Raw genomic sequence first — 13999 nt, 5'->3', positions numbered from 1 at the left:
ATATTAGATGTGAATTTCTTTTTATGCAGCAAGCCCACAGCTTCTGACATGTTATAAAAGAACAGAAATCCTATACCTCTTGTATGAGGAAGAAGTACACTGTAATTAAAAATGTTATTTAAAATTGATTCCAGGTTATTTAACACTGGGAACGTTTATTTTAGTTACATAACTGAATTGATCTGAACTTCTATGCCATCAACCATTTCCTTTTTATGAAATCCAAATGATCATTTATGTCTACTGGAAACAGTATGCTAACTATAATTGAGAATTAAGATTCATTTATAAGGAAATTTGTTTCCTTCTTACCTGACATTCCATCCATAGTAATGCACCAAGTATAAAACCTCTCCATCATCAATTTCAGTACTTTTAATACTGGCTTCATAAATTTTCTGAGTTTTTCCACGTCCATATTTTACTTTTACTTTGGTTCCTGTTAGGCAGGGCTCTATGTCCTCCTCATCTTCCTCCCCTTCAGATTCCTCTTTGTTTTCAATTTCCTCCCTGTAGCAAGTTATAATATTGATAATGCTACTAATTATGTAATGGTAAATAACAACAACAAACACAACTGCATGGGCAAAGAAAAAAAAATGATGCAGAATATTTACTACCTATTTAAACATTACCTTCATAACATGATGGAGGAGAAGGAGAAGAAGGAGGAGAAGGAGAAGATTATCATGGACTAGTAAGGGTTTAATTATGTAAAGGTGCACTGTACCAAATGTCAACTCAGACACTTCTTAAAGGGCAAAAATCAAAGATGGAAGAGGGACAAGAACAATTTTGGCAAATAAAATAAAATAAAACAAAATAAAATAAAATGCACTGAAGCATCACAACAAAGATGTTTTCAGGGTCTGTGCTATGAATGTCCTACATGAGAAACTGATCCATAGAGATCTTTTCAACATTTTGGTAACTAAACAACATAGGATGGGGCATAAAACCACCATGTAATCAATCCTTCCTCATGAAGAAAGTTAGACCAGGTTTATTTTACACTGACAAAAATAAAGCCTGTCTTTTTTTATGCATTTAAAAAAAAAACAACTTCACGATACATCCTTACAAGGATATCTCTGTGTTAAATCGGCCACTGACATTTCAAAGTCAAAATATTATACATATTTATCTTAGTTTATTTCTAACCTACCATCTTCCAGGAGCTTTTCTAATATTAGAGAGCATAAAAGGTTGTGCCAACTACAATATGCTGGTTGGGTTTTTTGGTTGTTTTGTTTTCAGTGGGTAGGGAGGGTCTAACCCTATGATTTCATTGGCATAGGGAACTCTCTCCATGGAAACATCCTCCACTGATAAAGATCAACAACTCCTGTAATTTATAATCCTAGTGGATTGCTTCAGGAGAAGTGAGGAAGTAAGTGACTTATCCATGGCCACATAGCTCATATGAATCAGAGGCAGGATATAAATCCAAGTCTTCCTGCTCCCAAGGCCAGCCTGCTATCCACTAAGCCACATTGCCTCTTAATATTCTGAATTAATACTAAAAACGTATATGAGAGCTAAATAATCACTGTAATGCCATTTTGAGACTCCAGCGGCACTAATATTTTAACAGTAGAAGTTAACTGAGACAAAGGTGATGAGTTAGTACAATCAAATCCTTTATTATCCTGCACAGGTATAAAACAGCAACACAGGGACCACTGGGGCACCCAATGCAGAAGCTGCGATGGTCCAGTGACTATCATAGGATGAATTCTTCATTTTCTTCAATGAGCATCTGCCAGGTACTATTACACAACTTGACGCTGGCTGACATTTCTCTAAGACTTGTTTCCTCACTATGCTAAGACATCAGCCTGCCACAGGGATTTCTATGCAGAATGGTCATCCTACAGTCATTCTAAAACTAGATATGCTATCTGCATACTTGATTTATTAGTAAAAAGGAGAATACTATTTTGCATTTAAGACAGGGAAATCTGGACTCACAAAACAAAGACTTTCCCCCTTTTTTCCTAAATTAAAAGTTTTTAAAAACTCACAATTTTCACAGAAGCATTTACCTGAATGCATATTTTACGCATATTTTTAGAACTCTACACATAATTTCAAGCTCTTCTTCTTACTACCAAGTGTACATTTCTAGTCCTAATATTATGCTTTTGCCTCTTTCCACTTCTAACTCTCATCATCTTTAATGCTAGGGCTTCTCTCTAAATCTTGGTCACAGCTCAATGTAAGTGGAATTCTGGCTCTTTGCTGCTACATTCTATTCTCTGCAAATTTTACCACAAAACTAACTATACCTGAAAATGTTGCCCTTTCACATTCATAGCTCTCTTTCCTTTCTCCACATCCTTGGGTTTTTTCAGAAGACTGGCACCCACTAATTGCAGGAATAATTTGGACATAGACATCAAGCTTTCCCAATTATTGCCTGAATACAGATTCCCACAAAGTTATCTTCACAGAACACAATAACCACAAAACCAATACCCTAGTGGCGATGGCAAATTAAGAAGTACTATTATGTCTTACATTATTTTATCTAGAAGCCTAGTTAAAGTTTCTTCTAGCGCTTGAAAATTATTCATCTATTTTGTGATCTTCACTTACAGCAGCAATGATCATATTGTTTAGTCATATGGTCAGAACCTTTGTTCTAACTAGTTGCAAAAATACTATGATTGTTTTAAAAGTCATTTTCAAATGCTAAGTGAACGACATGAAAAAAAAAACGGCTTCTCTTCAGCCAAGATTAGGAAGGAAATTAAAAAAGTAAACTTTATTGGTGAGGCTTGGGGTATAAATTTGTCTTTTACTTTCACTTTCCAAAAAAGGGTCACTAGTGCATGCCACTTAATCTAATGAAGTAACTTGGCAAAGAAAAATGTCTGAGACAAAGCTAACACACACAAACACCTACTAGTACTGTGCACCCATGTGTTTGTTAGCTTCCCCACATTGTACCTTTTTTTAAATGGAATTTTTGCTGGCGCTGTTTCCTCTTGTCCACTTCCTCCATTTTTCTCCAGCTCCCTTCCCTGCTGTCAACTGCAGGACCTTTCTTTTGACTGGGTGGCGCAGCCTTCTTTGAGGCCACTGTCTAGGGCACAAGTGCTATTAAAATGGTGCGACCAGTTTATTCTCCAGTTCCGTAAGGCAATACACATCATCTTCACAATGTGTCTCGCCTTCACTAGACAAGAGGAATGAAGTCCCAATAAGAATACGTTCCCTCAAACCTGAGTCACTAACACAGGAACAAAGTGCTACGATAATAAGAGGCAGACATTTTTAAGGAGTAAACATTACTTATTGTACCTCTCTTGTCTTTTCTCTTCCTCTTCATCTGAGTCTCTGTCTGATTCTTCCTGCTTTCTAATTTTCTTCTCTTTTGGCTTTGGTGTGCTTTTTCTTCCCACTAGTGCCTCATTTTCCTTTTTCTCTACAATTTCAGATTCTTCTTCTATATCTTTATTTTCTTTATTATTATCTCTTAATTTGTCTTCTGTTTTTTCTTCTTCATTTTCTTTTTTAGCAGGGGTTAGATCTCGAGCAATTCTCCTCCGACCCTAACAAAGAGAAAAATATCTTGTAAAATAGCTATACCTGGAAAGGAGAGAAATAAAGAGAAACCACAATGCTGCCAGATCTTCACAAAAACTACTAGTCCTATTTCTGACTCATGACACCAAAATCTGATCTTGATATTAATTTTATTTATCTCATATAAAAATAATTATGCATACTCCTGAGAGGAAGAAGAGACTTGCAACTGACTAAAATAGTTAATTGTGGCAAAGGTATTGAGTTTGTTGGCTAGAAATTACACTAGAAATAAAAAGCATTTTTCCCTACTTTGTCCACTACACTATAAAGCGAATGAAAAGAATAGATTTCCTTAAATGGATAACAAGAAAACTTACTGGGCTGACAATTATTTGCCTTACTTCCAGGAGCTCCTCCTAACTTGCCCTAATGTTCCTGACTGCATCTGAAAACATGACCTATTCCAATCATGAAACTAGAGATTTAGGACTAAGAGCGACAAAGTTATCCAGGAGTGGGAACCTGTCCTTGAGGCCATATGTGGCCCTCTAGGTCCTCAAGGGCAGCCCTGTGACTGAATCTAAACTTCACAAAGAGCCACCCTTGAGGATTTGGGGGGGGGTGCCCACATGTGGCCTCAAGGCCTCAGGTTCTCCACCTTTGAATGCTAGTCCAACCCCCTCAAATTAAAGATAAGCAAAATGAGCCTCAGAGGACAGGTGACCTGTAACTCTTAATCCATACTGCCTTCCAGTCAGTCAGTAAACATTTGTTAAGTGCCAACTACGTGCCAGGCACTGTGCTAAGCATAAGGATGTAAAGAAAGGCAAAAGATAGGCCCTAAACTTTAAGGAGCTCACAGTCTAATGGGAGACAATATGCAAACAGCAATGAACAAAAAAAATAAATGAAAGATAGATTAGACATAATCAACAAAGGGAAGGTACTAGAAATAAGAGGATCTGGGAAAGATTTCCTTTAAAATGTGGGATTTAGCTAGGGCTGAAAAGAAGCCAGAAGGTGAAGATGAGAAAATAGAGGTCAACCAGAGGCAATGCCTAGAACCAAGAGATGGAATGTCTTGTCGGAAGAACAGCCAGGAGGCCAGTATCACTGGACTGAAGAACTGGAGGTGGTTGGGGGTGAGAGGATGGGAGTCAGGGAGGCATGTAAGGTGTAAGAATACAGAAAGTAAGGGCCAGGTTATGACGGGCTTTAAACATCAGAGGATTTTATATCTGATCCTCAAGGTGATAGAAAGCATAAATTTATGGAGTAGAGGGGTGACGTCGCCAAATTTGGACCTTAGGACGATCACTTCCGACAGCTAAATAGAGGATGGATTAGGGGAGAAGCCTGAAGGGAGACCAACTAGAAGGCTATTTGAGTAGTCCAGGCATGACGTAACATGTGGTGGTAGAGTCAGGGAAGAGAAAGGGCAGTATACAAGGAATGTTGCTAAGGAGAAATCTATAGGCCTTGGCAACAAATTGGACATGGGAGTGAGAAAAAGGAGTCAAGGGAGACTCCTAGGTTGTGAGCCTGGGTGACTAAGAGGACTATGGTACCCCTGATAATAATAGGGAAAGTTGGAAGAGGGGAGGGTTTAGGAGGAAAGATAATAAATTCAATTTTAGAAATGCTGAGTTTGAGATGTCTAACTGGCAGCTGGAGATGTAAGTCTGGAGGTCCACAACACAATCAACACCAAACTTTTGCTAATTCACTAGAAGTCATCAGCACCTAAACCCTAATTTGTTCACTGGAACAGTACTGTATATAATTTAATGAAAATGAAGGAAAAGCTACTTTGTATTTTCAAATATTATACTGAATTCTCTACAGCAAATACACTGATTTAACAAATACTCTTCCCAATTTCTGGCCGTGTTAGCCATGCCAAATTCAAGTAGATGAGTATATTTATTAGTTTATTTATTCATCAAACAGTAATTTCATTTCACTTCTGTATGCTGTCTCTTTTTAATTCTCCCAAAATTCAAACTATCATAAACAGAAAATTCAACTCTTAAAGTGTCAAAAAACTTATTTAAGCACTATACAAAAATACTATTGATGAGAGAAAGTTTAGAGCCTGCTCTCCTACCTTCACCCCCCCATGTCTACACAGACACACACACACACACACACACACACACAGACCCACCCCTTTCATTCTGATTATGGGTTCAAAACATTTACTTTTATATGCTAATTTGCTAGAGGGACCAGTCATTAATTTTATCTATTCTCCAAATTCTATAGAATGGGAATGAGTTTGAATATACTTATTTGACATAAAAACAAACATAAGAAAGGATTTTTGGGTATCTATAGAGTTTATTATAGGACTTAACCTACAACACCAGACAAATGATTAGAAATACCTTTTTTCACATCCTTTACCATTTTTTCCTCTTTTAAAATTTCCTCCTCAATGTCTTCTCTTCCATTTTTATGACTTTAAAATCTCTCCAAATTTTCTACTTCCTATATGTTACTTATTTCAAAATTATGAAAGCAAGTGCCTTTCAATATTTATCTCCCTTTTTCACTCCTAATAAAATTATTTCCCTTCAATGTTGTATCTAAGTAATTTATGATTTAAGAAAACTACGATAACACAACACCATTCATCGGTTGCAAAGAATAACTATCTTAGAACCTTCCATTCTAATAGGAAGTCTCTGGGATATTATTATCATCACATAATGTATATTCATAGAATTTCAAGTCTTTATACTGTTGATATTTTGTGATTCTTAGTATAAATACACTAAAACAAGCACCAGAGGGCACAATTTTTCTTTACGTTTCTTAATCTTTCATAAAAACACCATACACATTCTTAATAACTTAAACCAAATAAAAATTAATATTATTCACTTACTCTTGGAGACTTTAATTCTATTTCTTCTTTTTCACTTTCACTATTTGAATCAATGTTTTCTTCAATTTCACTTTTTACTTCTACTAAAGGCATTTCTTGCTCCACTTTCACAGTTTCTTCCACTGATTCCTCTAATTTTTTTATTTCTTCTATTACTTTTGGTTCATTATGATGAATGGTCCTAAACTGAATATTTGCAGAACGGCAATACTCCTCAAAACCATAGAGATATCTAAAAAATAATTTCAAAGAGTATAAAAATTGCTATGCTTAAAATTCTGAAGAAATAAAAAAAGTTTGGGCAGCACAACTACTAAAAAAGAAAACAAAACAAAAAAAAAACAAAAAACCTCAGACTCATGGTTCTTAACCTGGGGGTCAGTGAATCTAGTTGTTGTTTTTTCCACCTTTAATATTCTGTAATTTGATTATTATATTTCAACATAACTGGCTTCCTTCATTTTATGCTCTTAAAAACATTTTTGGGAAGGGTTCACCAGATTGCCAAAAGGGTCCATGACAAAAAAAAGATGAAGAACTCCCATGTTAATAGAAAAAAAAAATTAGCAATTTGAAATGCTAAGTATAAAAAAATTCTCTTCTAAAAAAGTCCAATTCCCAGTTGTTCACAGGATGAACAGGATACAGGGCTAGAAGGAACCAATGTTTCCCAGTGTTTTAGAGAATATGTGTACCTACTTTTAAAAATAAAACAATTTCCAAGATCTTAGGATAATCACTGTATTATTAGTATTTACCTAGAAAACATATAATGACAGAAAGCTGTTATCAATTCAGTTAACACTTATAAATGAATTTATTTTACTTGCAAGAGGCTACATATCATACCTGATAACGTCAGATTAAAAATACTGGCTAGGCCCTTAGAACTTTAAAAGAAAGGAAATAAAACAACATAGGTCAAACTGAGGAAAAAAGAATAACATTCTCTAAGCTTCAGTTTTAATTATCCAAAAAATGTCATCTAGGAATATCCTAACTTTCGATTTTTCTATAAGCAATGCTTTCTTGTGATATATAAAACAAATTTAATAGTTCTTCATAGAAATAATTCCTTTAAGTATTTACTCTGCATGCATAATTAGACTACTTACTTTCTATAGGCAGTTTTTACATTGTACGAAGCTGCAGAATTCAAAATAGGAATGCCAAGGTCCATATAAATTTGCTTCCATACAGCACCACTATCAATCTGTAAAAAGTAAATTTCATTTGTTAACAACTGGGCAAGGAGATAATCCCCCTCTCACTCTTTACGTAAACCAAGAAAATGCACACTGATAGTTTCCTCTTTCAACCATACGAACACACATTCAGAATAAGCACTGTTATACTTACGTTGTCGCAGCCACCTTGATGATAAACCAGTCGGAAGAGTTTGAAGAGATTTAGATCTTTATAGCCCAACACAGGTGGTTTATTGATGGGAGTACCTTTTTAATGTAAAAAAAATTTTTTTTGAATAAAATTTTTGTTAAAATATAAAAGGCTTATTTCAAGAAAAAACCATCAATATTTGACTCCCCCCAAACTCTATTACTTATAGTCTCTCACTTGAAACAATCAGTCAGCATCTTTGCTCTAATACCCAGCAAATACTGGAAAGGATCTTCAACTAGTATGAACAATCTAGAATTCAATTTGAGTCAATTCAGCGAACATTTATTAAGGGCTTCCTATAACAGGCACTGGGAATACAAAGACAAAAAAGAAATCCCTGCTCATGAGGAGCTTACATTCTCCAGGGGGAAACAACATGTAAACAGACAAGTAAACACAAGATAACTTAAGAAAGAATACAGTACTATCAACTAAGTGAGGGAATCAGGGAAAGCTTTTAGTAGGTGGTACATCTGCTCAACCTTAACAAAAATTACGGCTCTTAAGAGACAAGTGAGTAGACAGTGCATTCTAGGCACTCGAGAGCATTAGGAAGCAGTCTTGCAAAGACACACAAGAGGGAGATAGGGTGCCGAGTTCTAAAAACAGCACATCGGACAATTTGGCTGCAATGAAAAATATTCTTATTATGTCCCAGAGTACTTTGGAGGTTAGTGGGAAGGTTGTGTTTCTTACTATGTATCTATTTCTGGTTAAATTCAATTTAAAATTAAAAAAACCAAAAGGGACTTTTCTAACTGTATTCCAGTTTTATTTGCACAAATAATCATCCTAGAGCTAGTACAATAGGCCTGGTAATTGTAGTCGCTACTTAGACAAAGTCTAAGGCTATGAAGCAGGAGAACTGAGGGTAACAGAAAGGGGGCTCTGGCCACTGATCCAGTTTTCGTTTTTTACAACTGCTAGGAACAATGCGACACTCTAGGCAAAACTACTGAAAGTACAATGATGGAAGGCTGCTTTTGAATATGAGGAGCCATTATATGACCAGACGGACATCTCTCAAGGTACTTTTAGGGCAAGTCAGTGATGTGTATTGAGTACCACAAAGAATGTACACTTCTACTTTAAGGTCCAGGGTGGGTGTGAAAAAATTTATGTAAAGGATGACATACCAGAAAGCTGACTAGCCAATCTGCTTTGGAAACTAGGGGGTCTTATGAATTACAACTGAGCAGATCATCTCTTGCTTAAAGAAAAAAATACTTTAACATTAATCAGTGCTTATTTTTTAAAAGTTTGAAATAACAGTTGACATAATTTTTAAAAACGTATTTCCATTAAAAAATACACTTTGTGTGTATTTAAGTGCTTTTTCTGTGCCAGGCCTTGTACTAAGTGTAGGGGATACAAACACGAATAGGTTTCTGCTCTCAAAGAGCTCATAATCTTATGAAGGAAGACAGCATATTTCTTTTAGCACTTAGCTGTCACTGTTTGCTTTAATTTGGAGGGAATGGGAGAAGAGAAATAAACTTATAATTTCTTTGGTACAGGTAACTACTGCTGTGGAAACTTTCTCCACAAATGTGGATTTGCCACTTCTATTAACCTCAGAGAGTTACTTAAGGTACAGAGGTTAAAGTGATTTGCCCAAGGTCACAGAACCAGTATTTATCAGAAACAGGCCTTTAGTGTAGGTGTCCCTGAGTCTGACTGGCTATTTACTACATTTTATTGTTTTCTATTTAATACTTTAATAATGACAACAGAAAGATTTTGTCCTTTATAATAATTGGGCATCACTGGGAAATTTGTGATAAAGTGATACATAATTAAAACATTCAAACTACAAATGCAATCCTTAAAGCTATTAAATTATAAAAACAAGTCATCTTAAGTCAGTCGTTTCCTTGTTATTTTAAAGATCACAGTGGTAAATTACCTCTGTCTTCCATAAACTTGTAAAGCTGTTGGAGGAAGTTGTCCCTCTCTTCAGGATCAAGCTCTTCTTCCGGCTGCAAAGACAAATGTTGAGTGAACTGCTGAAAAAGGGGCACAATATTCTCTTATGAAATTTTATTTTTTTTAAGGCTGGGAACAGGAAGAAAATCATTACGATAAAAAAGACATGGTAACTACAAACATTAAACAAGACATTAAACTTAACATGTAAAATTTGCACATAAGCAAATATATTTAGGTCAACATGACTAACAATAACTATGAAAACCAAAAGAAAAACAGGAAGAACACATGAGGAATCGGCTATTAAGACAAACAAAAAAAAGTGGCCTAGAAAACAGGTCAAAAAGACATAATTTAAGAATCATTAGACTCCCTGAAAAATAAACCTGGACAAAATAATTCAAGAAATCAAAGAAAACTGCCCACACCTATTAGAACCAAAGGGCAAAATGAAAACAGAATGAAAGTACATTGTCTTCAAGAGTCACAGAGAGAAAGTAAGGAAAGACAACTGGAGATTCTGAACAGGTTTTATTGGTTTTTCAAAGAAAAGAGAATTTAAAAAAAATAATACTAGGGAAGAAATGAGGAAGAAGAGAGAAAAGCTTACCATCTTTCATAATTGGGGTATACCAGAAGAGTATACCAAGGGTGGTAATAAGGGGAGAATGTTATCTCATGAGCCTCACTTTGATCAGAATCAAAATAACACAAACACACACACACTTCTCATCCAGCTATACTCTTTTTTGACTTTTCCATCACACTAACAGGAAGCTCACATTGGCTCTGGGACTCACCCCTCATCAGTACCCTCTGAGCCTACGACCTCTCTTATTGGAAGGAGGAGAAGACACTGTCTTGCTCCTCTCAAAACCTATATTTAAGGAGGGATCCCAGCCAAACCATCTCTTCATTTCCCACCTGAGTGCATTCCTTTGGAGTTCTCCATCATGCCCCTCTCCCTCAGGGTGTCTCCTCTTCCCCTTCACCCCACCCCTACCCATTTTTTCAGCTTCCTTTTGGGTTCTGTCTTCCTTTATAAGATTATGAGCTCTTTGAGAGCAGAAACATATTCATATTTGTATCCCCTACATTTAGTAAAAAGCCTGGCACAGAAAAGACACTTAATAAATGTTTAATGACAAACACCAACCCATCTACCCTACCACATACACTTTGGGGAAAATTCTACTGACCTAGTAGGAAAATATCCCTAAGAGTCTGTCCTAGGCCTAACTATAAATCCAAACTCTTCCCTACTTCTAAGGAGCTCTTGCTCTGATTCTAATTTTCCTTTGTTGCTAATCTAAAAATCCACATCCTCTACTATCTCCCAAAGTCTTTCCAAGCTCATGTTCATTGTTTCCATGGCACCATCTACTCATCTCATCTTCTGCTCTCCCTTTCTCCTTTTACCTTTAATCTTTTCCCAACATCAGGGTCTTTTCCAATAAGTTCTGCCTTCTCACTATGTGGCCAAAGTATTTAAGCTTCATCCTCAGTATCTGACCTTCCCAGTGAATAGCCTGAATTAGTTTCTTTGAGTATTGACTGATTTGATCTTCTTGCTGTTTAAGGACTCTCAAAAGTCTTCTCCAGCACAATTCGAAAGCATCGATTTTTGTGGTGCTTGGCTTTCCTTATAGTCCAACTCTCAAAGCCATATATTGGTACTGTAAAAACCACAGCTTTGACTATATGGACCTTTGTTGTCAAAGTGATGTCTCTGTTTTTTAGTATGCTGTCCAGATTTGCTATAGCTTTCCTTCCAAGGAGCAAGAGTCTTTTAATTTCATGGTTACAGTCGCTGTTTGCAGTGATCTTTGAGCCCAAGAAGATAAAATCTGACACTACAACCATTTCTTCTCCCCCCCTCTATTTGCCAGGAAGTGATGAACCAGTTACCAAGAGGTTAGTTTTTCTTTTGATGTTAAGCTTCAAACCAGCTTTTACACCCTCCTCTTTCACCCTCAACAAGCGGCTTCTTAATTCTTCACGTTCTGCCATCAGAGTGGTTATCGTCTGCATATCTGAGATTGTTGATATTTCTCCCTGCAACCTTAATTCCAGCTTTTGATTCATCCAGCCTGGTATTTTGCATGTTATGTTCTGCATTTAAGTTAAATAAATAAGCTAACAATATACAGCCTTGCTGAACTCCTTTCCCAATCTTAAACCAATCAGCCGTTCCATGTTTGGTTCTAACTGTTGCTTCTTGGCCTGCACACAGGTTCCTCATGAGACAAGTAAGATGATCTGGTAAAGGTCTATTATATCCAAGGTATTGTGCTTGGTGCTAGGCATACAAAGACAGGAATGGAAAACCTTACCAAAGGAGTTTCTAGTGTACTAGTGGAGACAAAAACATAAGAATTTGAGGAGGAAGAGAACATTTCAAATTAGGGAATTCAAAAAATTTTCAGGTAGGAGGTGGTACCTAGGTAGGGCTTTGAAAGAGGCTAAGGATCCAATTCAATTCAACAATCATTCATTAATTACCTACTACGTGCCAAGCACAGTGCTAGAGGTAAAATAAAAAACCTGAAAACAGTTCTTCCTCTAACACTTCAGCTGTATGTGTGTTACATGTGAAGAGGGGCAGGTAGAGGCAGTACACAGGGAAGAGAAACAAATTATGCCCTGAGAAGTCAATACAAAATATATACAAAGCAATAAATCACTACGGTGGCAAAGAACTGGAAACTGAAGGAGTGCCTATCCATCGGGGACTAGCTGGACAAGTTATGGTATATGAATGTGATAGAATAGTATTGTGCTGTAAGAAATGATGAACAGAGAGTAAAGTGAGCAGAACCAGAATAATACACATAATAACATTACTGCAAAGGCAACTTTGAATGACTTTAGGATTCTAATCATTGCAATAACAGACCCTGATTCCAAAGGACTCAGTAAAGCATATTACCCCATATCTCAAGAGAGAAGTGATGGACTCCAGAGTGCAGACTGAGACATGTTTTTAGATACGGTGAATGGGTGCATTTGTTTTGCTTAACTATATTTTATTTGTTACCAAAAAAAGTAATAAATCACTGAAACTTAATGGGATGAAATCCATAAAAGAAATGTCTCTGGAAGATAACATTTGGACAGGTAAAACAATAGTGTCAGTCACTTTACTGAAGATATACTCTCACGTGAAGAAATCCTAGAACAAAAGGGAAGAAACGAAGTGATAAGTATTTGGGTGAAGATTAGTGGAGGAGACAAAGAGAAGAGATTTTGTCATTGTATATTACACACTACATGGATGAAAAAGGAAAACAGATCACAGGTCTGACACATGAGAATGAGATAGAAGTAATGGGAGATTTCAATTATGGGGATATCTTTGTAACCTCTCTGCCAAAAATAATAGCTAATAATTCCCTAAGGTGCCTTACTGATAATTCCATCCTTCAAAAGGTAAACAACTAAACAAAAGGAAATTCCATTCTGGATCTGATTCTCACCAATAGAGAGGAACTGGCTGGTGGGGTAGAAGAACATAATCATTCCACTTCAGAGTTTGTGATAGCAAAGAGAAAAAGTAGATGTAATACAACATGTGCCCTAGATTTAGGAAAAGCAGATTTTAAATGGTTCAAACAAAGCACAGAAATTCATGAATTAAAATTCTACATGCTAAGTAATACGTCCAGAAGGGATAGTAAGAGTTCAAGAGTGAAATCCTAATGAGAGAGAAAAACAATTTCACTGGATAGGAAAAGGGGGAATTGGCTAAAGAGACTGATAAAGACTCACAGGAAACACACAGACCAACTTAGCTAAGAAAGTATGTACAGAAGATGAAAGCAAAGGCAGGCGAAAAGTCTAGGAAAACACTATAAAAACATCATGAGGAATACAAAATCTTAGAATGAATTGAGATTAAATTAATAAAAACTAAAAAGATCTTGTAAACTATATTTGGGAAAGAGGAAGAACAATTCTAAGGTATTGCCTCACATGCATCAAATCTGCAAAGGTGATAAAAGAATGAAGTCAACGTTTCAGGAACTGTGAAAAGACGGGCACATAATATTCACTAAATATTAAGTATTAAGCACCCAAGGACATGTATTAAACACTGAGGACGCTAAGACAAAAATAAAACATATGTAAAGTGCTTTGCAAATCTTAAGAGTTATATAGATGCTAGGTATTTTTAAAGTCCCTGCCTTTGAGAAACTTACATTCTATTTGTGAGATGAATGATAAAAATAACTGACCTTAGTGCTT

General features: G+C 36.1%; 1 protein-coding gene across 4 annotated transcripts in view; it reads right to left on the bottom strand.

Annotated features, from left to right (window-relative positions):
- Positions 1 to 13999, bottom strand: part of ARID4A (AT-rich interaction domain 4A) — an 82406-nt gene that overhangs the window by 19387 nt on the left and 49020 nt on the right. For 3 of the 4 annotated variants that reach the window (XM_020986463.2, XM_078151512.1, XM_078151511.1), the window contains 6 exons: positions 9732 to 9804; positions 7784 to 7878; positions 7540 to 7637; positions 6425 to 6656; positions 3307 to 3557; positions 313 to 510 (listed from right to left, as the gene is read on the bottom strand). In XM_020986463.2, coding sequence (XP_020842122.1) covers positions 313 to 510; positions 3307 to 3557; positions 6425 to 6656; positions 7540 to 7637; positions 7784 to 7878; positions 9732 to 9804 — 947 coding nt within the window. The remainder of the gene's footprint in view (positions 1 to 312; positions 511 to 3306; positions 3558 to 6424; positions 6657 to 7539; positions 7638 to 7783; positions 7879 to 9731; positions 9805 to 13999) is intronic. The other variant, XM_078151513.1, reaches the window with a different exon arrangement.

Source organism: Phascolarctos cinereus, unplaced genomic scaffold (genome assembly GCF_003287225.1).
Source record: "Phascolarctos cinereus isolate Bilbo 61053 unplaced genomic scaffold, phaCin_HiC Scaffold_3;HRSCAF=262, whole genome shotgun sequence".
Lineage (NCBI taxonomy): Eukaryota > Metazoa > Chordata > Mammalia > Diprotodontia > Phascolarctidae > Phascolarctos > Phascolarctos cinereus.
Note: the sequence above shows the minus strand (reverse complement) of the source record. Positions and strands in the feature narration are given on the sequence as shown.